General features: G+C 32.0%; 2 protein-coding genes across 2 annotated transcripts; one reads left to right on the top strand and one right to left on the bottom strand.

Annotated features, from left to right (window-relative positions):
• The first annotated feature begins 16,468 nt into the window (after positions 1 to 16,468).
• LOC143600782 (putative polygalacturonase At3g15720) lies at positions 16,469 to 18,830 on the top strand. Its single transcript, XM_077078367.1, has 9 exons — positions 16,469 to 16,881; positions 16,961 to 17,104; positions 17,228 to 17,389; positions 17,483 to 17,512; positions 17,613 to 17,835; positions 17,922 to 18,003; positions 18,161 to 18,269; positions 18,368 to 18,493; positions 18,600 to 18,830. Exons 1-9 carry the CDS (start codon positions 16,633 to 16,635, stop codon positions 18,816 to 18,818), a joined length of 1,344 nt encoding a protein of 447 aa, XP_076934482.1. The 5' UTR covers positions 16,469 to 16,632; the 3' UTR covers positions 18,819 to 18,830.
• A 4,977-nt stretch (positions 18,831 to 23,807) lies between these two features.
• Positions 23,808 to 24,974, bottom strand: LOC143600783 (TATA-binding protein-associated factor BTAF1-like). Its single transcript, XM_077078368.1, has 6 exons — positions 24,956 to 24,974; positions 24,742 to 24,836; positions 24,417 to 24,634; positions 24,288 to 24,342; positions 24,128 to 24,209; positions 23,808 to 24,034 (listed from the first exon to the last, which is right to left on the bottom strand). The coding sequence occupies exons 1-6, from the start codon at positions 24,972 to 24,974 to the stop codon at positions 23,808 to 23,810; spliced, it is 696 nt and encodes a 231-aa protein (XP_076934483.1).
• Between the last annotated feature and the right edge of the window lie 956 nt (positions 24,975 to 25,930).

Genomic DNA, 25,930 nt, shown 5'->3' with positions numbered 1-25,930 from the left:
CTTGTATTCATAATACACCGATTGTTGAGAAAAATAGTAAGCTCTCATACGATTGTGAATGTAAAAACGAAACTATTTGAACCCTCCACTTAATTTTTTTTTGTTCGACCGTCACTTGGTATAATTTTTTTAATTAAAATAAAATTATATATATAAAAGATTTATGTTTATATAAGGGCTTGAGTTTATATAAAGGATCTAAAATTATCCAAAAAGTTCACATATAAACAAAATAATGGAAATTTCCTCGATCTATATTCTCAAAACAATTATATAAGCCTTATTTCTTTTATATTTGCGGTGGCACTCAAAATCTCGAAGACGGTCCTGCACCTGACGAAGGAAATACTAGGAAGAAGTGGAATACTTTCTCAAGAACTAAAATACTCATACCAGACCCAAACCGAATTGTCAACCTGAAAGTTTTGGGTCTGTGACTTCAGTCATCCACTGATTTAACCCAAGCTTCACCACTGAACCCAAGCTATGTGAAAGGCATATTTAGGCACCTCGAAGCTTTTACATTTTACAGAAAGGAACCAAGTGAGTATATCAAAAGTTAAAGCACCTCAAAAAACGAGAAATTCAATTCTAAAATAACATATGTGATATGCTATACCTTTAAATCAGGCATAATCTTTTTTAAACAGAATAAAGTTTCTTGATTAAACTGAGAAAAGAATAATATATATTCGTGTTTTGAGAATATATTAGAAGACTTGTATGTACCAGCGAAGTTTGGATGAAAACGTCGGGTAGGCCGCGGGCGCGGGGTGGGGTGGTGTACCTTTGGGTCACCACAAAGCTACGCCCTTGCTTTAATTATGGTTTCAGAAGGAGGAAGACACTGAGTTGTTGAGCTTCAGTCAAACTAGAACATGAGTACACTATTATCTTTAGATAATACTATTCTAGGTATGTGGACGAGACAACTTCATTGATCTATAATATATATAAATAAAGACGTAAAAATCCCACGTGTTGTGATGTGGTCGTTTCCTTTTTTTTGGAGTTACCAGATTTGCTTGATTTTTAAATGAAGGTTTCTCATGTATTTGACCCGAATTCATGGGTATGGGTCTTACAAAACCCAGATATTACTTAAACGGGTTATAACATCCAATTAAATTAAAAATTATTCTCACCAAATTATTTATGTAAAAATCCTATAAAATAGGATACAATAAAAATAATATCTTATTTATTTTAAAAAAGATATATATATATATTATTTAAATTAAAAAACCAATTTGATAGTATAAAAAATAAACGTGTCTTGGGTCTCATCAAACCATAAGTATATTATAAACTTTCATAAATATTATTTATAATTAAAAAATCAATTTCATAGTAAAAAAAATAAACGGGTCGTGGGTCTCATCAAAACCATATAGCTTTTAATCCGGGTTATAACATCTCATTTATTTGTGAAATAATTTATCATCAAACCATAAGTATATTATTAACTTACATACAATAAAAAAATATAAATTAATAAATATTAGAACAAACAATATAAAACAACCCCCGTATTCCCCTTTTTTTGGAGTCAACATATTTGCTTGATTTTTAAATGGAGGTTTCTCATGCATTTGACCCGAATTCATGGATATGAGTCTTACCAAACCCAGATATTCTTTAAACGAGTTATAACATCTCATTAAATTAAAAATTATTCTCACCAAATTATTGATGTAAAAATCCTATAAAATAGGATATAATAAAAATTAATATCTTATTTATTTTAAAAAAGATATATATATTATTTAAATTAAAAAACCTATTTGATAGTAAAAAAAAATAAACGGGTCTTGGGTCTCATCAAATCATAAGTATATTATTAACTTTCATAAATATTATTTATAATTAAAAAACCAATTTTATAGTAAAAAAAATAAACGGGTTTTAGGTCTCATAAAAAATATAGCTTTTAAACCGGTTATAATATCTCATTTATTTGTGAAACAATTTATTATCAAGCCATAAGTATATTATTAACATTCATATAATAAAGAAAATATAAATTCAAAAAATAAATAAATATTAGAACAAACAATATAAAACAACCCCCGTAATACGGGAGATAAAAACTAGTTATCAATATACTACTAATATATTAAATATGATTAAAATTTTATTATGACGACTTCTTGAATAATAAGATTTGAATGGTAAGAGCCCAAGGAACTTTACTACTTTAGTAGATTTTGTGAGACTTTCAACTTGTTTTACTTGGACCAAATAATTAAGGATGAACTACCTTAATTGTTTTATCAATATACTACTAATATATCATTTTGTCTTCAAAATAGTAGTTTAGTAGAGTTTGCATCAAGTTGATGTACCAATGAGAAACTCCCTTAATTGACGTTTGTTAAAATACTATCAATTGTTTTGTACTCAGTGAAGAGACTTTTACAACACATACCGTACTAATTATGATTGCTAAACCTCCATGTTGCGACGAAGCTGTAATGTGGTTTAAATGTTTTGGGAAATATATTTATAATTTGAACAATAACTTAACAGTATGGCGTGCCAAACCAAAGAACTTATTTTTTTTATAGAAAGTGTCATGAAATCCTTTACCCACATACCTAGCATAAAAAAAAGTCTGTTAATAACAGTTTTACGATCAATAAAAACTGAAATATAGTTATTTGTATTGTAGATGAAATGTGTAATGAAGCTTAATAAAGCTATTATGGTAAAAAGGAAAGCCACTACATAGGTGTCGTATATTACGAATCAAGAATGAGAAAATCAACTAAAGGAATAAATCCCGGTCCATAATTTGATTGGGAGATACAATCGGTTCCATTACTCCCCCCTCAAGTTGGTGTATGGAGATTATAATGCCCAACTTGTCAAGAAGAGTTTGAAGGTCTTAGAGTCCCCAACGGTTTGGTAAAAACATCTGTAATTTGATTTTATTGCCAGTGGTAATATTTCATTAGCTTCAACCCTTTCTCTGACTAAGCAACAGTCCATCTCAACGTATTTGGTCCGTTCATGAAAAACGGGATTGTTGGCAATGCGTCTAGTGGCTTGATGTCACAAAATAGTTGAATAAGACTGAGACACGGTATTTCTAATTCATTGAGCAACCACCGCAACCACAAGACTTCACTGACGGTGGAGGCCATAACACGGTATTCAGCTTCGGCAGACGAGCACGAAACAACAAGTTGTTTCTTTGACTACCATGATATAGGGGAGCCCCCTAGGAGTAATAGATAACATGTCCGAGATCTTCGTGTCATACGACACCCGAGCCAATCAGAATCACAATAAGCCGTTAGGTTTGTTCCCCCACCCTTAGTAAGGAGAATGCCTTGTCCAGGAGTAGTTTTTAAATAACGAAGAACGCGAGTGGCAGCCTCGAGATGGCTCACTCTAGGATCGCTGACGACTAAGAATGTTGACGGAATAAGCAATGTCGGGCCGGGTTGCTTGCAAGTAGAGCAACCTCCCAATAAGTCTTCTGTATTGATTTGCATCCACACGATCTTCTTGTTCTCGCTTGTCTAATTTTAGATGTTGCTCCATGGGAAATGAACATGGTCGACAACCTGTCATACCCGTGTCTTCTAAGATGTCCAACGTGTACTTTCGTTGGCTAAGAACCATCCCTTGCATAGTTCTAGCCACCTCAATTCCAAGAAAGAATTTCAATGGACCAAGATCTTTGATACTGAATATTCTGTCAAGAAAGTTTTTAATTTTTTGAATTCACTACAACAAAAAAGACTTTTTAGGAACTTTTGTGTGGGACACTTGTAAAATTGGGTCCTAAAATCTGTTTAATAGGACAAATGAACATTTGGGGGTCCTTTTACAATATATGCTACATAACCATTTTCCTAAAAGGTTATTTTATAAGACATATGATTCTTTGGGGTTGTATTATCATATAACTAAATAAGACACTTAAAATGTAAATCCTAATAAAGTAATCTATAAGATATGGGGTTTTTGTTGTCCCATTATGTGGTAATGTAATAGGTCACTTGATCACTGGAGGTCTTATTATAACATAAGTTAATATGACACTTTGTAGTTAAGTCATAAATGTTCGGTGTTATAGGACCCTTTTTAGTCGAAGTCATATAAGAACATAACTTACTAGGACATTTTACACTATGGTCTTATAACTTTAACCTTTATAAAACGCTTAATCATTGTGGTGTTATTATAATACACCGTAATTGGACATTTGATATTTCAATCATAAAACATCTGTTTTATAGGACGATTATTCGCTAGAGTTTTATTATAACATAACTTAACAGAACACTTGAGATTTGAGTCTTATAACTTTAACCTTTATAGGACGCTTAATCATTGTGGTGTTATTATAATACACCGTAATAGGACACTTATTCGCTAGAGTTTTAATATAACATAACTTAATATGACAGTTGACACTTGGGTCTTATAATTTAAACCTTTACATGACATTTAACCATTTTGGTGTTATTATAATACATCGTAATAGGATACTTGATATATGAGTCATAAAACATCAGTTTTATAGTACGCTTATTCGCTAGAATTTCATTGTAGCATAACGCAAACCCAATATAAAAACATATTCCATACACTACTAGAAAATTGAGCAATTGCTATCAAAATTTGCTACCGAAAAAATACGGTAGCAATTTTAGCGACCGATTTAGCAAATTTGCTACCGAAGAGTGTAGTTAGTTGACACGGTAGCTAAGAGGTCGAAAATTTTGCAACTGTTTTTGTTTCGGTGGCTAAGTGGTCGGAGTTTTTTTGCAACCGGTGGCTAGGCGGTCAGAGTTTTTGCAACCAGAGGCTAGGCGTTCGGAATTTTTGCAACGGTGTGTAGGCGGTCGGAGTTTTTACAACCATTTATTTTTGAATGGTCGGAACTATTGCAACAGTAATTAGACGGTCTGGAGTTTTCGAAACCGTATTTAAGGGGTCGGAGGTTTTAAAAAGGGTAGTTTTGATTTGTGATCTCGTCTTAACGGTAGGAATAACTTATTAGTTACAAGACTTGTATGTTTGGATGATTAAATTTAATTTGAACAAATTGATTTCGCCATCTCTTCGTGCTCTCGATACAACATTAGAGATTTATTCGAACCCTAATTTTCATCTGTAATCTTATTTCTTCCTACTTTTCATCATCATTATTTTGTAAACCCTAATTTCATTAATTATTCGATTCGATACTTTATTTTGGGGAAATTGAAGCTTCGTGTGTGTAGTTCGTGTCTAGAACGATTAGATACGTTGGACCTGCATATGCTATCAGTGAAAGAGTTTGAATATAATGGTGATTAGATACGATTGAAGATTCTTCTTTCTGTCGTTCGAGTTCTAGCTAGGGTTTCCAGTTCACTGTAGTGCAATTAAGGTAAACATTGTTTTAGGTTTTGCTGATTAGGTCAAATATCTTAGTTTTTAATTTGATGTCTTCCTAATAACCCAGATTTATTAGCTTCATAAGCATTATTTTCTGATTTGGTCCTGTTTTTTTTTGTTGAAATTAGGACAGATATATTCAAGCTTGCCGTAGGTATCCGGCTATTAAAGACGATGACACATATGAAGGCGGTTGTGATGTATCATGGCATAATCGGCCGGTGGCAGAAGATCGCCGGCGCTGGTCCTGGAAAGACGCCGGAGCAGGTTAGGGCTCACTACGAGGTGTTATGGGTAATTTTTGTTACATATTTTATGTAGTTGAAAATTCAAGTTGTTGATCTTGCGAATTGGATTGTTTTTTACCTAGATCTTATCGATTTGGTATATAATTCTTTGCTTTGAACTTCACTTTGTTATTTTTTGGATTGAATTTGTGCTTACTAGTAGTAGGAATTGAATTGTTATGAATGCTCTTAGAGGAATAATATCAAACAGTTGGTGTGCACAATCTGAACTGTGAATTACTTTATTTTTTTACTTAGATCTGATCTATTTGGTTGATAATTATTGTGTGATTTGAACAACACTATGTTAATTTTTGATCGAATTTGATCTTACTAGTTGTAGGAGTTGAATTGCTATGAATGTTCTTAGAGGAATAATATCAAACAGTTGGTGTGCATAATCTGAACTGTAAGGAGCATTTAAGTAATTTGTATGTTAAACAAAGACATTATAATGAAGAGTCTAATAAATGAGACTTTGTTAAGTTATTAGTCACTTAAACATTACACATGTCATGTATATTTAGATATGGGATATGAATGTTTGCTTGTATCAACAGATAAAACATCTATAACTGGTCTCAAATCCAAAATTTGCTGATAAGTATGAACGAAACTGTATTTCTTTTTTTGTTTTTTTATGCTTTATTGAAGTTAACACTTTCATCACTCCCTTTTGCAACAGGAAACACAGTGGGTTGGAAAAAGATTAACGAGGAGAAACTGCAGAGCCACTCATTTTCCGAGTCATAAGACAGTGGAACATGTGCGCCCACAGAGAACTATGATTCCCGTTAGCAGACAAGCGTACGAATTTAAGTTCTTTAAAGTGTATATTGTTATTTCCATTTGTCACTACATTTTGCCTTTACTTATCTACAATGGATACAAATTTAAGTTCTTTTTAATTACCGGTGAGTTATTTTTTAAGCTTAAAACCTATTTAAAAAATGTATAGTTGGTACCTTTTTTTACTAGAAGTTTAGCTTTCGTCTAAGTTTTCTTGTAGACTTCTGTTGATTATGTAACTTTAGGAGCTTCTTCTAAATTGTCTGTCATACTTGCAACATATTCATTCCAGATAGGATTAGAAATAGGCCGGCCTGTAAACGAGCCGAACATACATAAACGTGGCATGTTCCTTTCATTTAAAAGATTGAGGTTTTCTTGTTCATGTTCGTTCGTCAAGAAAATGTGTATGTTTTTGTTTGTTTGTTATAAGTATAAAACTAACGGTTCATGAATATAAACGAACACAAACTGTTTGATAAGATTTGTTTTTTATCTTTAAGTGTGAAGTTCTTAGGATTTGCTTTGCTCTTAAGCTTTATTTTCTTATGTTAAATAGTTAAGCTTCCAAAATATTCATTATATATAATTTTTATATTATTGTGCAGTGATTTGCAAGAAACGTCAATGAGCAGACGGCAGGCCTATTCCTACTACAATATCTCTGTTGACAAACTTAAAAGGAATTGTGAGCATATTATTATTTACTCTCTAGAATATTCTTTTTTGTTCATACGGGTTTGATTTTTCATATTCTCATTTAGTGTTGCTAGGAGGATAACGGATTTAGATGGAACATTAACTTCAACATCTCCTGATTTGTAAGCTATGACACTAATGGAGATACTGCAAGTTGATAACCTAATTGCATGGAAAAGAAAATGAAATAATGATTTAAAAATATGATTAATGTGTTTAATGTACTTTTACTGCATCAGCTTGAGAAATTGGTTACTTACTGGCTCATTACCCAAAGACATAGAACAGACATAGTTGAGATGATGACATCATTGAAACATATGTAAGTCCTTTTATCTATTTGAGCTTTAAAGTGCAAGTTTTATCTATTTTTGATTTTTCTGTTAATTTGAGATAAATGTTCTCTATGTGGATGCAAGTTTCTATATAGCAACTCGCTATCTGGAGACATACCCGATTTGATATTTAACAACAGACAAAAGATGTTAGTTATTTCCCAAACTATTATACATACATTTATGTTATATACTTATATGCTACTTGGTGTTAGTTGGCAGTAGTATGTTGAACATTGCCCACATATTTGCGGTAGCAATCAAGAGATGTAAAGAGATGAAAAATTTGGTGAGACCATATGGGCTATTTTCCACGATTCAAGATTGTATTAGTGCATTCATCGCATGGCCTTGTCCATTCATCTCGGTATGTATTTGTTAAACTTGTGATACGAATAATTTTAATAACATGGAACTTAATGCTTATACATGGATGGTTTATTTGTAGGTAGTCCGTGAGGATTGAGGACGTAGGATGACTTGGGATTTTATGGTGCTTGTTTCTTTTATTGCTTTTTAATTTCTTTGTTGAATGCCACAAGAGTTTATGTTGGATAATAAACTTATTTATGTTTAGTGTTTTTTACAATGCTTTCAATAGTTGATGTTATACACTGTAACTATTAGGATTATATATGTTGATGGTCTTTTTATTGTTTAATAAAAACATTAATTAGATGTCCATAACTATATCGTAAAATTGTGTGTGTGGACATTCAAAAAAGGGTTATATAATATGATTTGTTAGGACTTCGAATTTTTGTCATATTAAACGTTAGAACATTGTAAAAGTGTCGTAATATTTTTTTAGGACGCTATTTAAGTTCATAGACATATTATGCGACCATAAAATTTAGTTTTATAATCTTGTTTGGGATATTAGGACCCTTTTCTTGGTAGTATTATGTTCCATCAGAAGGGTCTTATAATTTAATTTTTAAGGACGCTTGTATGTGTATCAAAAGTTTACAATTAGGTAAGCACGTGTCAGAACACTGTTAAAGTGTCCTAATACGTTTTTATTGGGACGCCTTTTGGGTTGTTAATGGATATGTTATGCGACCATAAAATTGGTTTCATGATCTTATTTGGGATATCATGACACTTTTTGAGTTTCGAGACTTATTACGACCCCTTTACATAAAACGCTTTTCTCGTTGGTCCTATTAAATAAAAGGTCCTATAAAATAGCATTTTAGGACGCTTTTGTGCGTACTAAAAAGCCCTTTTTGTTGTAGTGATTTTTTTATCATTTCCTGTAATGATAACATCGTCAACGTAAATTAGAGCGGCAATAAAAACACCCTCCCTTTTAAATAAGAACAATGCATGATCAGCCTTTGAAGATTTAAAACCAATACTTTGCAATGAAGTGGTGAATTTTTTATATCAATTTCTTGAAGCTTGTTTAAGTCTATAAAGGGACTTCTTGAGCTTGCAAACACGATTGTCACCCTCTTTTCTAAAACTTTGTGGAACCTTCATGTAAATTTCTTCATGCAAATCCCCATGCAAAAAAGCATTATTCACATCAAGTTGATGTGTATGCCATCCCCTCTTTACCGCAACGGCTAATAGACATCAAACTGTGACTAACTTTGCAACGGGTGCAAAGGTGTCATGGTAATCAATGCCTTCCATTTGGGTAAAACCCTTTACAACGAGGCGAGCCTTGTATCGTTCTATGTCTCCATTGGGCTTGTATTTTATTTTGTATACCCACTTTGAGTCGATGGGTCGTTTCCCTTTAGGCAACTCTTCTAACGCCCAAGTTTTATTCTGTTCAAGAGCTTGAATTTCGGCTTTCATTGCGTCAACCCATTTTGGATTGCGAATAGCTTGAGCAAAAAAATTTGGCTCATTATTTGAGGTAATGGCCGACAAAAAGGCTTTATGTGAGTTAGAAAAATTATCATATATAAGAAATAAAATGTGCTAAAGGGTATATCGTTGAGAGTTCTTGATCGGAGTTGGAAGGTGAATGTTCTTGGTCTAAAGATGGAGGGAGCGTCACGTCATAATCTTTTAGATAAATTGGTTTGGTTCGATTACACTTCGGCCGTTCAGAATTGTCTGGGCCATCTTTAAAAGTTGCAGCGGTTGGGCCAGGAAAGCGAGACTGTTCGGAAACAATTGGTCCATCTTATGAAGTGGTATTTATTGGGGCAGTAGGGGATGATTCTCCATTGGTTTCGGTTTCTATGGGTGAGCCTTCAGGATTTTTTTGTTGGCTTGTGACTTCATTGTGAATTGTGGGCTCGTCTTGCAAAGTATTTATATTTGGGCTTGAAATATCATTATTTTTTATGGGTTCTTGGGTAACAACATTGGGTTCACTTTTTGATCTAGTAGTGTGCTCATAATCCCAAATCTTTGGCCACTCAAATATTTCTTCTTCATCCTTTGGTATGTCAAGTTTTGTGAAGGGGAGAGTATCCTCCACAAATATAACATCCCTTGTGACTATAATTTTTTTATGTTGAAGATAAAATTTTTTTTATAGTCTTTTGTACCGGCTTGGTAACCTAAAAATATTCCTGGTCTCCCCATCATTTCAAACTTATCCCCTTTTGTCTTTGTGCTACGATAATACGCGAGACATCCAAGTACCCTCAAATATTCATAACTAGGGCTTATATTGTATAGCAACTCATATGGTGTTTTGCCATCAATAACTTCGGATGAAAGCCGATTTATGATGTGAGTTTCCGTTAAGACGCATTCACCCCAAAATCGAGTAGGGAGATTCGCTTCGAATTTCAAGGCCCTAGCCATCTCTAAGAGGTGTCGATGTTTTCGTTCCACTACACCATTTTGTTGAGGTGTATGTGGACATGTGGTTTCTAATATTATTCCTTCTTTAGCATAAAAATCCAACATGTTGTTTGACACAAATTCCCCCCATTGTCACACCTTATTCTTTTTATATTTTTTTCAAATTGAGCTTGCACCATTTTATGAAAATCAACTAAGCGGGTGCTAGCTTCATGCTTATGTTTGAGGAGAAAAACCCACATGGCTCAACTAAAATCGTCTACAATAGTGAGAAAGTACCTTGCTTGTGTGTAAGATGGTGTCCGGTACTTGCCCCACACATCACAATGTATAAGTTCAAAACAAGCACTAGTCTTTGTTGTACTATCTGTAAAGGGCAATCTAGCAAATTTTGCTTTAATGCAAGAATCACAAACACCCTTTGTTTTCAAGGAAGCATTTTTAATAAAATTAACATTTAAGAGTTTGGAATTGGATGCGTGGCCTGATCTTTTGTGCCACGTATTACGTATTGATTGTTGCCATCATTTCTTGGCTTTCGGTTTCCATCATCCCTATCTTATATAGACCCTTGAAACATTTTCGCGCTCCAATCAATTCCCTCGAACGTAGGTCTTGCATGACACAAAATTTTGGAAAAAATGTCATAGCACATTGTAAGTCATTTGATATTTTAGTAACCGACAATAAGTTACATTAAAAATCTGGGACATATAAAACATTTTTAATGGTCGTTCCATTCGGAAACGTGTGATTACCATGACCTTCAACGGGTATTCTTGCTCCATTTGGCGATGTGGCATGAAGTTTATAACCACTTTTGCTTATATTTTTTAGCAAAGAGTTGTCATAAGTAAAATGTTCGGTAGCACCAGTATCAATTACCCACTTTCCCTCTCGTTTGACGTTTCCGGCAATGCTAATAACCGGTGTGCTTTCTTCCTTGTTTCCAAAGAACCTTATAATTTGTCGGTATTGTTCTTTATTTAATCCCGGTATGGGACTGATTTTGTTTTCTTCATTTCTTCGAACGTTGTTCTTACTGTTGGCCATGAGGTTAGGGTTTCGTATGTTTGTGTATAGGATCTCAACTTGGCTCTGATACCATAATAAAGTCATTATGATAAAAGAATTGAAAAGAAAGGTTCTGTATCTTGAATTTGTGAATGATCATTCGTATATTATTATAATAACAAATAGTCCCCTTTTATAAAATAAGGGGCCAACCATAATAAAAAGGAAAACCACTACATAGGTGCCGTATATTATAGATCAATAATGAGAAAATCAATTAAAGGAATAAATCCCGGTCCATAATTTGATTGGGAGATAAAATCGGTTCTATTAAAGCTTACATCGGTATCTTGTTAGGATTTTCAAGTATATCCTTTTACCGTTATAATTAGGTATAATGGTTTTTATTGATCCCAACTATCGTCTTTTGGTCGTTGTTGGTTCCAACTTTTAACGTATTTGTTTCCAACGGTCTGTGACTAACAGAATCCTAACACTGTTAGCTGCATGTCGCCGGAAAAACGTTTTTTTGCCGGAAAACTCAACATTTTCGTCCCAAGCTTGTAACTTTGTATCGGACCTTTAGAAACCTTTTTTCTAGTAAAAGCCCCAATTTTTTAGGTCGCCAGAACCCTAGAACCATCGTCGGAATCGGTTGGTGGTGCTCAAGTGGTGGTGGTTGGTTGGTGGTGAGACAATTGGTGGTTGCTGTGTTTTCCAGAAAAAATGTGACTTTTCAGCAAAAAAACGTTTTCCGGTGACCTGCAACTAATGACGTTAGGAAATCATTAGTCGCGGATCGTTGGGAACAAGTATGTTAAAAGTTGGGACCGTCAACAGCCAATTCGTTAGTTGGGACCGACAGCAACCAAAAGATGATAGTTAGGATTAATAAAAACCAATATACTTGATAAGACCATCCGTAGTCATGCCACATTGTGGCGTTTTGGTGTGAAAACGCCGAGGGCACCCCCCCATTCCCGACTTTTTTTCTTGGCGGGCCAAGCGTTTCCCACAAAACGCGAATGTGGCACTGATTCTGATAAAATTGTGTGTGGGGAGGGAGAGGGGAATGTATGTAATTATTGTAGGAGAGTTGTGGCGTTTTGCCCACTACGCCACTTTTTACAAAACTCTCCGTTGCTTACGAGGATGACACATGGCGCAAAATGCCCAAGGGCGGGGCGTTTTGACTACATATGGTCTAACTATTGTATTCTATATGTCAACTATTACAAAACTAAAATATAATACATCTATCTATTCTAATAAAGTAAAATAATTGTGACACATGTCAGTTTATGGTTAAAGCTCACAACTTTTTCCCTCTAAAACTAAGATCTTAATTGACTCTAATACATGTACATATACACTTTCCTTTTACATTTTATTTATATTATATTTATACATTTTTATAATTTTATAAAAATAAATATTAAAATATTATTTTACTAGTTTTAGAGCCCGTGTAAAACACAAGATAATCTAAATAATCAAGTTACAAATAAAGCAATACATGATGTATATAGAAAAATGTATTACATCTTTACTTGTATCATTACACATAAATTAATTTTATTTATATCACAAAATTATTAAAAAAATGAACTTAATAGAAAAAATAATGCACGTGCAAAAATATACCTGAGAGCGCTCTTTCTGTTTCAAATTTCATTCTTAGTGTCATATATGTATAATTGAAAGAAATTTGGTTATGAACCAATTTTAGGAATAAGACTTCTCATGCAATAGTAATTCTAACCACTCATACTAACTACAAAAGGAGTGTTACCTTTATTTATATATTTATCAAGTTACCACCCATCGAAGGAAAGGAGAATGTTAAACTGTAATACCGAAGAATACTTCTCATATAAAAATATTCTTGAGCTAAACCATGAAAAAGACTTTGCCAATTGACAAAAAAAAAATAATAAAAAAATAACAACAGGTTAACCCGTTCAATTTTGTGAATGTCTTGTTTCACTTGAGCATAATTTTGTATGACATGCTTCATATACAACATTGTGATCACTATTCAAGCATAACTTTTATTTGTTTTACATTTTCAAGCAAAAACTTTGAACCCGTAACAAGTTTGACGATAAATCTATTTGCATTCTCAATTTTTTAAAAATATTCAAATTACGCCTTATTACCCATAACAAATTTAAGCCAAATGCAGTTAATTTGTACCAAACGACTATTTACCAACTTTTAACCCGTAATAATCACATTTAAGTTCCAAAAAAACCCGAAGCAATCCTTGATAAAAACCCAATAAACTAAATATGATAAACTTTATTATATTTGAAAGTGATTGACATATACTGCCCTTACAATTTAACACATATATGTATAGTTTACTAAATTAACCGAAAAATTAATAAATAGATTTAAATCATATATACAAAATTTATAAATTTATATGATAATGTATAAAAAAACCAACAGATAAATGGATTTATTTTCAAAAAAAAAATGGATTAACTTTTAAGCATATATTTATAATTTAATAGTTAAAAAATGACTTCGTAAATTGAAAGCATATTAGAGTTTATTATTTTTTATTTACAATCTTCAACAATATACATAGTATAATATGTTAATGATAACATTTATAATTATATTCTATTCAATATTTAACAAACACGGTTTTTTGTTAATTTATGGATTTCACCAAGTATTTTATGAAATATATTCTAACAATGTATAGTAATATAATATGTAAATACTTGTTTTTATAAAAGTGTATAGATATAATATAAATAGAGTTTAAAAAAAGTGAATAATTTAATCATGTTATAGATATAATATAAATAAAGTGTACAAGAAAAGTGAATAATTATTAATCTAAATCATATATTAGTTTTGGAGGGAAAAAATGTGAGGATTAACCACAAACTGACACGTGTCTAAAATTATTTTACTTTATTAGAATATGTAGAGTATATATTCCAAAATACTTGGTGAAATCCAAAATTAACAACAAATCATGTTTGTTAAAGATTGAAAAGAATATATAATTACAAATGTTATTATTAGCATATTTTATTATGTATATTGTTGAAGATTATAAAGAAAAACAAAACCGAACATGCTTTCATTTTACAAAGTAATTTTTTAAATTATTAAAACATAAATGTGTCTTAAAAGTTTATCTATCTTTTAAAAATCAATTAGTTTATCTACTATTATTATTGTAAATTGTCATATAAATTTATAAATTATAAATATATGTTTTAAATCTATCCGGTTGATTTAGTAAATATCAATTTATTTTTCGGTTAATTTAAATCTATCAATTTATTCCTTCAATGGTGATCAGAACGTTGTAAGGGAAGCATGCCATGCAAAACTATGCTCAAATAAAGCAAAATATTCACAAAATTTAATGGGTTAATAAGTTATTTTTTTATGTTGTCAAACTTATTAAATTTTTTTTCATGATTTATCTCAGAAAAACATAGTCTTGAAAAACATATGTCGTTATAATTTAATGTGCTCTCATTTCCTTATATGGGTTGTAAATTGATAAATACATCAATAAAAATAACGCTCCTTCAGTATTTCGGCTGAGTGGTCAGAACTACTATTTATGATAAGTCTTCTTCATGAATTTTTTCAAGTATACATATATGATACTGACAAAGAAAGTTTCAATAAAAGGAGTGTTCTCGGGTACGCTTTTTCACGTGTATTTTTAATTTAGTTCATTTAAAAAAAATCATTTGTGTTATAAATAAAATCAAGTTTATATACACATAGTATAAATATAAGCATATATGTAATATATCTTTTCATATATATTATGTAATTATTTTATTTACTTGTAATTTCATAATTTGGATAATCTTGTGTGTTACACATGCTCTAAAACTAGTTACATATAGATATATATATTTTTTTGATCATAAATAAATGATATCATTACAACTTTTTCAAAAATCTATGCATATAATTCATAACATATAAAAAATAACTAGTACCATTAAATACATATCTGAAAAGAAAAATTAATTGTTTTCATGTAATGAACCTATTAAATGAAGTAAACAACTGGTTTTGCTGTAATTATTAGAAAATGATAGTTATTTTGGGTAGATAATTAAATCTGATTAGTGTTCATTTATTTATTTAAACATAATAAGAGTTATTAAGTATTTACAGTTTTAAGTATTAAATAAAATAAGTAACAAAAACACTTTATGTAGTCAAAATATGACCGGGAACGACCATAGAAAATGTTTTAGAAACAAAACAATAGACGTATTTATTAGTGAATAGTTGAAATGTTAATGTTTACATTTTTTGGTATCAAATTTATAATATAAATCACAAAAATACTTTATTTTTTCAAAATATGATCAGAAACGACAAAGAAAAAGTTTTAGAAATAAAACAATAGACGTGTTAATTAAGTGAGTAGTTTAAATGTTAATAAAAAAATAAATGAACCTTTTTAGCTTATAGAGATTGCTAGTGTGTCATCTTTTTTTTCTTGAACGGTCAACAAAGTATATTATATTTATGTATTGCTGAAAAAGAGTAAAAGACCAAAGTTACACCCAAATACAACAGAAAAACAAAAAACAAAAAACAAAACAAAGCACAAAAAAAGTTGAGATTTTCAAATTTTAAACCGCCTCCATTTCTCTCAAGTTAGTGTTCTCTTGTATGTCATCTTCATTTGACATATGCTTTTTATTTCATTTTGAAAGTTTATTCAAATAATCTTTTTAGTGATATGAATAAGAAAAAGGAAAAAAAAGAATAAGTTAGTTAAAAAATGAAACTACAAGAAGTTGAATGATAACAAAAAAATAAAAAATATAATAGGTTGATCAAATAAAAACATCAAATGAAAAGAAATATAATAGATTAACTGAAGATATAAAATGAAGAAAATTAAATCACTTATTATGATAAATGTTTTTTTCACTAAAAACTCTTCAAAAAGACAAAAAAAAATCTAATTACACATGTTAAATAACTAATTTTTGTTATTTTAAAAGAAGGTATTATATTCATAACACGAACTAGCAAAATATCTAACATTATATTTATTTCATAAGAACATAAAAATATGTGCCCTAATAACTAATCTTAACTCATGATATACTAACTAATTAATCATATATTGTAAATCTGATACATATACACTTAATCTGATATACTCTAATAATATATATACTAGAATTTACTGAAGATAGAAGTAGTATTAGAGATACCTTTGATCGCTTCAAGAAATGGTATGATATGCTTCCTATGGGTTTTTGAGGGTGTTCACAGTCCGTTTTAATGGGTTTTAGGTCAAACCATGAGTCAAACCGTTAATGGTGTTTCTTTATCGAAAACCAAAAACCATACTGTTGACATTTAAAACCAAACCATTACTAACAGTTTGGTTCCATCATATCCCAGATTCACTTCATTTACAGGATTCCTCCTGTTTGCAGGCTTTCTTGATGGCAATCTTGTTCAGTGTTTTTTACATTTCATTTGGCCCAAAAACAGCTATAGCAACAACCTGGAATATAACAGATTTTGACGCAGTCGGTGATGGCATCACAGATGACACTGCGGTACGTGAATCATGTCTACAATCATATTCAATATTCAATAGACCAATTTCTTTTTTCTAAACATATTCGCAATATACAGGCTTTTGTTCGCGCATGGGAGCATTTTTGTGCAGATATTTCAATACAAAGGAGTCCACAACTGATTATACCAAAAGACAAGAAGTTTTTAATACATTGTGTGCAATTCAAGGGTCCGTGCAGTTCTCCTACCATTCTTATTACGGTACACTTACTCAAATCAAAGATTATTATTTGTGATTTAGTGTTTTCGAGTATTATTATGTGGAGTAAAGTCATTTAAGTTTGTTATGATTTACGATAATTTAATTATGTTTTTGGTGGGTAGCTTTTGGGCGAAATTATTGCACCAACGAGTCTAGATGGATGGAAAGGCTGTGATACCGAAGGCCATTTGATTAGTTTTGTATCGGTTAAAGGACTCATCATCGATGGACCTGGCCATATAGATGGCCAGGGTGCGATCTGGTGGGGAGGTGGAGACATTAAGGTAATTAAAATTAACCATCAAGTTATTTTTTTTCTTTACTTTAATCAATATTTTGGTTATTAATTAATATATTCGTTTTGATTACCTCTGCAGCCTGCAGGTCCAACCTCAGAGTTCCCATCAGTATGATCATCTTTTACTTTAAACCACATGTTAGCTAAAGAACAAATAAAGACACTCTCATTTAATCGTTTTTTTTGAATGGATTAAATCGGTTATTCAGTTGGTACTCTTTCAAAGTTGTAATGGGTTACACCTGAGACGGCGTACAGGATATATAAATAGTCCAAACAGCTATATTAGCATCAGAGATTGTCAAGATGCAGATATCGGAAATATTAATGTTCGTATTACAGGTAAGTTCGAGAAATATCGCTCTTATACTACTGGAATCGACATTAGTTGGTCATCACATGTTAATATCCACGACACTTATATTTATGCCGGTATGTACTGACTTACAATAAATCTCAGTTTCTTTTATGGTAAAGCATTATTAGGTAACTGTTTTTCCTATAATATTAAAAAACAGGCGGCGGTTGTGTGACTATTAGTGGTGGTGCAAACGACATCAATGTAACCGGTATCACTTGTGCAGGTGGTCATGGCATAAGGTAACACGACTAACATCTCTTCATGATTTTAGCATAAAGAAAATCTTTGGGATAGTGCTAAATTCAGAAACTTATAAATATATTTTGTACCTAAGGAGAATTGTTTTTTCTTTAAAAAACCTTTCAGTCCCATACTTTAGCTAGATTGTTTTGGCAGCATAGGAAGCTTTGGGAGGTATGCTCCTTATACTTCGGTTGAAAAAGTACTAGTGCGAAGAATTACCTTCTTTGTAACGCAAACTGTAGCAAGAATCAAGACTCTACCGGTAAAATCAAAATCACATCAAACTTCACCGAGGTGATACAATTGTTAAACTTTTTGAAGGATACTAATTCTAATTTTTAGTGGTTTATTGCAGTGTAGTATGCAAATGGATACGTTAGGTTGATCACATTTGAGGACATTAAAGAGATTCTAGGAGCTCCAAATCCAATTGTAATTGATCAACATTACTGCACTAATATGAGCAACCCCGAGTGCCCTGCACCGGTAAGCCTTGTTACTTGATAATAATTTTATATCTGATCAACATTACTGTATTTTAGCATAAAAAATATCCTGGACTAATTAAACTTTTCTTCCTGATTTGGATTAGCCAACAGCATCATTTGTACAAGTGAGCGATGTAACGTATAGAAATATAGAAGGGTACACAACATCAAAGCAAGCAATTTTCTTCAATTGTGCTGGGCAGTTTCACTCATGTACTGGAATCGTAACGAATAATGTCACGATCACTGGAGAAGCCGGTGCTTACTGCCAAAATGTTCTTGGAAATTTTACTCATACCACCCCTCAGATTGTCTGCAAGTAGGCTGTCCAGTACCCCTTCCCAACCAAATCTTCAGTTGTATTTGAAGTTTTTTGTGTTCATTGAATTAAGCACATTTTTAATTTGGAATGAACAATAGCGTTTAAGCTGCTTTGGAGTGGAGGTAATGTCTGAAGGATATTCTAAATTCTTGATACAATAAATACGCATTTTATATGGCGTTATAAGATGTTTATAAGACAATCATGGATGGGTGATCTATTGCAAGTGACTTTGTCCAAAATGTTCCTATGTGGGCTTTTAGTTCAACCTTTTTGTGTTTAGGTCCAAGCCTCAACACCCTTTCAATTTCTTATAATTTGCGCTTTTCATTTTAATTCAGCCAAATATTTATTTATTGGTCCAATGGTTTAGTTAACTCATCTTTGATCCCTATCTTAAGTGGTTATGAGGTGAGGTATCTAAAGACTTTTAAAAAGGGTCAAGTCCCATCTACGATAAAAATTGGGGGTTAAAAGTTGGCCAGGGGTATCTATGATGGATTTCCTCGGTTCCTCCTGATTGTGGTATTCGGTACTTGAGGAATGAAAATAATTGGATGGGTTAGTGACCCGTCAATGATCCAAACTAGCTGTAAAAAAAACATATAAAAAACAGAATTTAACTCATCATTGAATTCAAATTACCGGCCTACTGGATTCTAAAATGTGAGGCCATTATTTTATTCTCCTTAAGTTCATAGCATTATGTAAACACTAAACACCATTTGATCTCCACATTTATTCACTTTCTGCGTGTTTGAATTTCAAGAGCATGACTTTGCCTTTGAAATTTGGGTATATATATATATATATATAGTTTTAAAAACCGGCATGTATAGGCTGGTTGAACTAATCATACCAGATTTTCGTAAGGCAACCAGTATTTAGAGCTCGGCAAATTTTTGAACGGTTTGTTAGAACATCGTACCGTCGGTTTTTTTAAATACCGGTTTAAACCGGCAAACCGGTTTTAAATTCAAGAGATTTTTGTTATTTTTCGCGGCATGTGTTTTTAAAAATTACTTTTAACATAGCGAATAAAACTGAAACGAGTATACATGGTAAATTACAATTCGTTATCACGCAAATCCAATGTATGTTTATTTACATATTTTGTAATTGACTAATTTTGTATACAAAGTATAAACTATATATCTGGCTCGACTATTGTTCATGTGTGATATTAGGTTCAAGTGTGATGTTTATTAATGTACTTATATAGAATGTTTATTAGTGTTCAAATTGTATTTATATAGAATTACATGGTAAATTATTCAAAACCTCTCGGTAAACCGGTTGTACCATTTTTAAATTAAATCCGATACAAATAAATACCTGGTTTTAAAACATTGATCTACTATACTATTAAAACAATAACTATTACCATAAATAATATACATTCTCATAATTTTCTTGCTAATAAAACAATTCAAAATTATAGTATATTACATTCAACTTAATTACATTCAACATATATCAATCTACCATACTATTATAATAATAATAACTCTTAATGAGTTTAGGATTTTCTTTTCAAAGTTTCATAGTAGTTATTTTTTATTTTGGTTTCATTTCGGTTTTTTGTTTTGTTCGGTTTTAGTTTGTAACAACTCGGGTTTTCATATAATATATTAAATACCAATACCCGACCCGTTTATGTTTTCGGGTAATTTTAATCATCAAAACATCGCATTTATCGAGTTATTATTATATTATTTTTATTGGTTATTATATTTAATTAATTATTATTATATCTTTGAAGGATATACAATTTTAACCCTAAATATTAGTTTTAACCAATTTTGGATCCACACAAGAACTTGAGGGGGCAATATTGCAAATCCGCTAATTATAATGTGTTGTTAACCCAAACCCGTTTTTCCCGTAACCATGCCCAAACCCATAATCAGGTTCCAGATTGTTTTCTTGGAGCTTAATCCTCGTGATAAACATGGAATTTATCATACTAAATCGTTCACCATGCTTAATAGACTTCACTGGCACAATTGATTAGGAATATAAGATCAATTCCATACGAACTAAGATAGTACTTAATCCATCTTAACCCATTTAGGGTTATACTATCTACAGTTGTTAAGAATCCAATTAAACTTGTTTACACATTCATCATGACCCCGCGATCATTGCCCTAAGTCTAATTGCTTCTTCGTGGCCTGTTGGTGCGGATTCCGGTTCGCGTTTTGGCCGCGACTGTGATATTATCATTTATCATCAATACAATCAGTTCGCGCCCCGACATTTCTGCCTTAGGTTGGGGTGTGACAGATTGGTATCAGAGCCGGATTTAAGATAGGTCGTTGGTGGTGTTCTAGAAACATACTTAGGATCCCATACGTGCTTATTTGTTTACCTTATGTGTTATATTTATTTGTTTACAGCTTACGTAATTACTTGTTAGATTAAGTGCTTATTTAATTGCTTATTTTTATTGTCATGCACACACAACTCCGAGACTATGTCTCGCTTTCAAAATAGTTTTATAACTCCGAGACTATGTTTCACTCTTAAAATATTTTTATGACTCCTCTCAAAATATTTTCATTTAATGTTAGTTGATTGTTTTCATTATTGGGAAATTCCTTAAGAATTCCCTAGTTTTTTTTCTCACTTTCACTTAAAGCTAGGGAGTGTGACAAGATTTTCCACCAAAGTGGAAATTGTCATACAACCGACACTTTAAGTGGTTAACGTAATCGGCAAAACGGTTACATTTCTTATTGTGTTTTATTGCTTTTTAAATGTCTAGTCGGGTGGAAAACCATGGGATGCAATGGACACGCCAACTGTTCATTTGCACAATTCGTTTTATTTACGATATTTTGTTGGAGCATTATCATCCGTGATGATACACGAGATGCTTTAACTACTCATGTTTACATTCATTTATATGTTATTTAGTTTGGTCGGTTAAAACGCCATGTAACGCTCATGGGTCGACAAACTCAATTGTATCGTTGATATGTCATTTAGCTGGGCCAATAAAATGCAATGTAACGCTCATGGGAGGCCCAACTCACACATTTGTTTTGTTTTGGTATGCTAATAAGTTGGGAAAATAAAATGACATGGAAAGCTTACGGGAAACCCAACACATCGAAGAATCATATATTCGTTTATATGTTTGCTTACTTGATTTCATTGGAACAACTTATGATTTGATTTATTTACATAATTACTCAATCACATTTGAATCAAGATTTATCGATTCGATCCATTGATATACATAAAAACATTTTAATTCTTATGATTGGAGACATTATTCACTCATCAAGACTCAGTTATCACAAGTCAATTAACACTAGTTATATTATATCATTGGATTTGTTTTTCTCATATTCATCTTAAAGCATTCACAAGTTATCAAGAAACAACTAACATATTATTTTGGTTTTCTCATACACATATCATCCTATTATTAAACTATCAAATAATTTCAATATAATTAATACACCGTTTATTAAACAAATTGTTTTCTCATACTCATGATATCACATATTCAACTATTAAACCTATTTCAAATACCTCTTCAAATTCATAGAATTATCAAATATATTTCAAGTTATGATCTTCAAACTCTTAGTTGTTAACATCTCAAATTGTTATGTTTTGATATAACTCATTCATCTCATTGATTAATTCATTTTAATTCTAACTTATCCTTAAATTATGAATAAACACTAGTATAACACATTTAAGTTTCTTTTTCTCAATAGCTCATATGAAATTCACAACATATCAATCCTCTCATGAAATCTCAACTTAATTAACCATAGAATGTTTCCTCAACATCAAACAACATCAATCATTTATTTTCTATAACCGGCTTATGGCCACATATATAGGCAAGGAGATAGCTCATGCGATCTATAGAATATATACTCAATTTCAAAACATTAATGCAATCAATTCAATCTTGTTCATTAACTTCATTGCCAATAATTTCAATTCATTTACCCCTACTCATCCTCATCTCAACAATAACAAGCTAAAGTTTACCAAACATTTCCCAATCAGACTTTGTTTTTGCAAACCGTTAAAGTCAACCTAGTCAAGCCATCTCAAATCAATTAACCTCACTCAAGTTTTTATAAGTCAATTAATCAAGGTGTTTCATATCAAGATTTAGTCAAATCAATCGTAATTAAGTTTCTCAAGGATGATTTTTACTGCTTTCGTCATTCGTATTGGAACCTATTTTATAACAACTCTTTATTCGATTTTTGATTTTAACAATTACAATTTGGATTACCCGTCAATTTTAAGTGTTTATCTCATACAATAAAAAAAATTAATCTTACTTTTCAAAGACAACCGTTTGCGATATCATACTTCTTGTTTATCACAATCCGTTTCGAAATAAGCGGAATCCTTTCCTTGTCAACTTTTAAGATTTATATTCTATTATAAAAAAAGATGTTTTAGAAACTTTAATATTTTACTAAATCAAGTCAAGAGTTCAATTCATTTTTAGCAATATTTTATACAAATAGGATCTTAGGGGGTGTTTGGTACAGAGAATGGAATTGTAGAGAAATGGAATAGAGAAATGGAATTGCAGAGAAAGGGAATTGGTATGGAGAATGAGAATTGACTGTTCTGTTTGGTAGTACAGAGATTTCAGTAGAGAAATATAGCTGAGAATCATTTCTCTTGTTTGGTACATAGAAAATAAACAGAGAATTTATATCAACTTTATCATTAGCACAAGTATTTTTTTCATAACAAATATTTATTAAAAAATAAAAAACATATAAAAAGATGCATAAATTCCAACCAAAATATGCATTGATCAAACCAATTCACATACAAAACATAGTTTTTAAGCAAAAAACATCAACCATAGTTAAAACCAATTCACATACAAAACATACTTCAACCATACACAACTATCCCATTGAACCATCGGTATACAACACAACTATCCCATTGAACCATCGGTATATATTTTTTAGAATATACCTTCACGTATTCATTCCAAACACTTACGTTTTGAGGAGTTTCTTTGACGAGCACTTTCCCCCTCTGATCTGTAACCAGGAACCACATCTACAACAAACTGCTGGACATTACGCCCCGGTCTTTGTAGGTAAAAATCAGATGGTACACTGCTTCCAGCGGGATTAGGTTTATGCATCACAAGATCTTCGTCTCCAATCAAACCTTGTACATCCGTAAACAGCTCACACACATCCAAACCTGCTATCAGACATACAAGTTTAAAGCAATTCAATAAAGAAATTATTTCACGATGCAAATATAGCCAAGGGTAATAGCACATTCACAACTCACCCATCCGCCGCTTTAGGTTTTGCCTTTGTTTGGCTAGTCTTTCTTTCGAGTTGCTGCCAGAATCACTTGCAAGGTCATACTCCTAAAACAGAATAATCAATATATCAAGATTAACTATATCCACAAGACTCTAAGCTAAAAGTTCAAAAAAATACAGTACCTGTCCTCTGGAAGCCAAAAGAGCCCCATGTCCCAACACTTTAGAGAGTTCAAAGCTGTCAATAAAAAATGTCAGATCAATAGCTGAAACAGAGCAAAAAATGGGCGTACGTAAGGGACCAAGAAAAACCTCTGGAATGAAGTGCTAGCACTTATTTTGGGGAGAGATGTTGGCCAAAAAACAACCTCTTCAACAGAACAGTTTATGCAAGCCTCCTTCATCTTTGTCTCAACAAGATTAAAGAGATCAGTCATAGATAAATGCTTGAAACATCCAGCAATTGCTCCAATGGCATGAGCCGCCGCAACTCTGGTATCCCAGTTTTTGCTATGAAGATATTGTGATACCTGAAAAATGCATTAAGCAATAATCAAACCAATTTGAATGCACAACCGCCATAATTTGTCCCAAACTAAAAAACAATACTAAAATAAATCAATGCAGTAATACATACCTTACGTAGCAAAGAGCTTAAATCTTGAGGATGTAATTTTGCAATCTCCCCTATCTGGCGAGCTGCAGTGAATCGTGTGGCTTGTGTCGAGCCAACTTAACAACGGTCAAGAAATACAAGCAGCCAGCATGAACATGAAAAAGTACACATTTTCACTCTACCTTATTTCAAGCTAATATTAACCTAACTCTAGATTAAGCTGCTTCTCTCATACCAAATCCAAATTGTGACATTCAAGTTCCAACCGTTAATTATGTCAATCTGCTGCATCAGATAGTATCACCACTCTAAATCCATCTAAACTATATATATTAATGATTTTTCAACGAAACTCCCATATTGCATGATTAGGCATGCATGCATGGCACCTAATCACTTTTTAAACAATTCAAAGGCAAGTCGGTTATGAAACCAAACTATAAACTTATTGCTAAAAACTCATCCGTTTTCCCACAAAATATGCATTTACAATATAATAATGATAATAACAACAATAAGCCTAGAAAAGAAAGATTGCAATAAAAAGATACTCTCGAGTAAAGTCAGCAACCGTTGGAGGCGAGAAGATTGTTGCTGTGCCATATCTCTTAATAATTATACCACTCACAACATTTCTCATTCTACCAAAAACAATAATCTTTCACAATCCTGTCAAATGATTTCATTCCTCTCACCAACACACAATCCTACACCAACCAAAAATTATAAAAAAAATATACAAATCAACATCCAAACCTAAATAATAATAATAAATACATTCCAATCGAATTACACTAGCAATACACAACATTATCCAATAACTATTAACAATTTCGTTATTATAACGATTGAATCGTTAGCAGTGATGGTAATATACAGAAATAAGAGAAATTGAACGTACCTTAGGGTTTTTTCGTGAATGGAATTGAGAAACCTAATAATAATTAATAATAATAATAATATTAAGTGTGAAGCATTCGATTCAATTGACGGTTATCGGCGTGGTGACGTGGCGGATGTGTGTTACGGTGATGGTGTGTGTGTGTGTGTGTGTTGTACGGTGAAGATGAAGAACGAATGAGGGTTTCGGGTTATTATTATTATGATGATGATAACTGAGATCGGTTCTTGGATTGGAGATGATTTGTGGGTGATTACAGGCTGCAAGTCGATCGAGCAGGGAGAGGCGTGAGAGAGTGAGGCTGAGAAA

The sequence above is a fragment of the Bidens hawaiensis genome, unplaced genomic scaffold (genome assembly GCF_021521415.1).
Source record: "Bidens hawaiensis isolate Kalapana, Puna unplaced genomic scaffold, B.hawaiensis_p1.1 tig00054903_1, whole genome shotgun sequence".
NCBI lineage: Eukaryota > Viridiplantae > Streptophyta > Magnoliopsida > Asterales > Asteraceae > Bidens > Bidens hawaiensis.
Note: the sequence above shows the minus strand (reverse complement) of the source record. Positions and strands in the feature narration are given on the sequence as shown.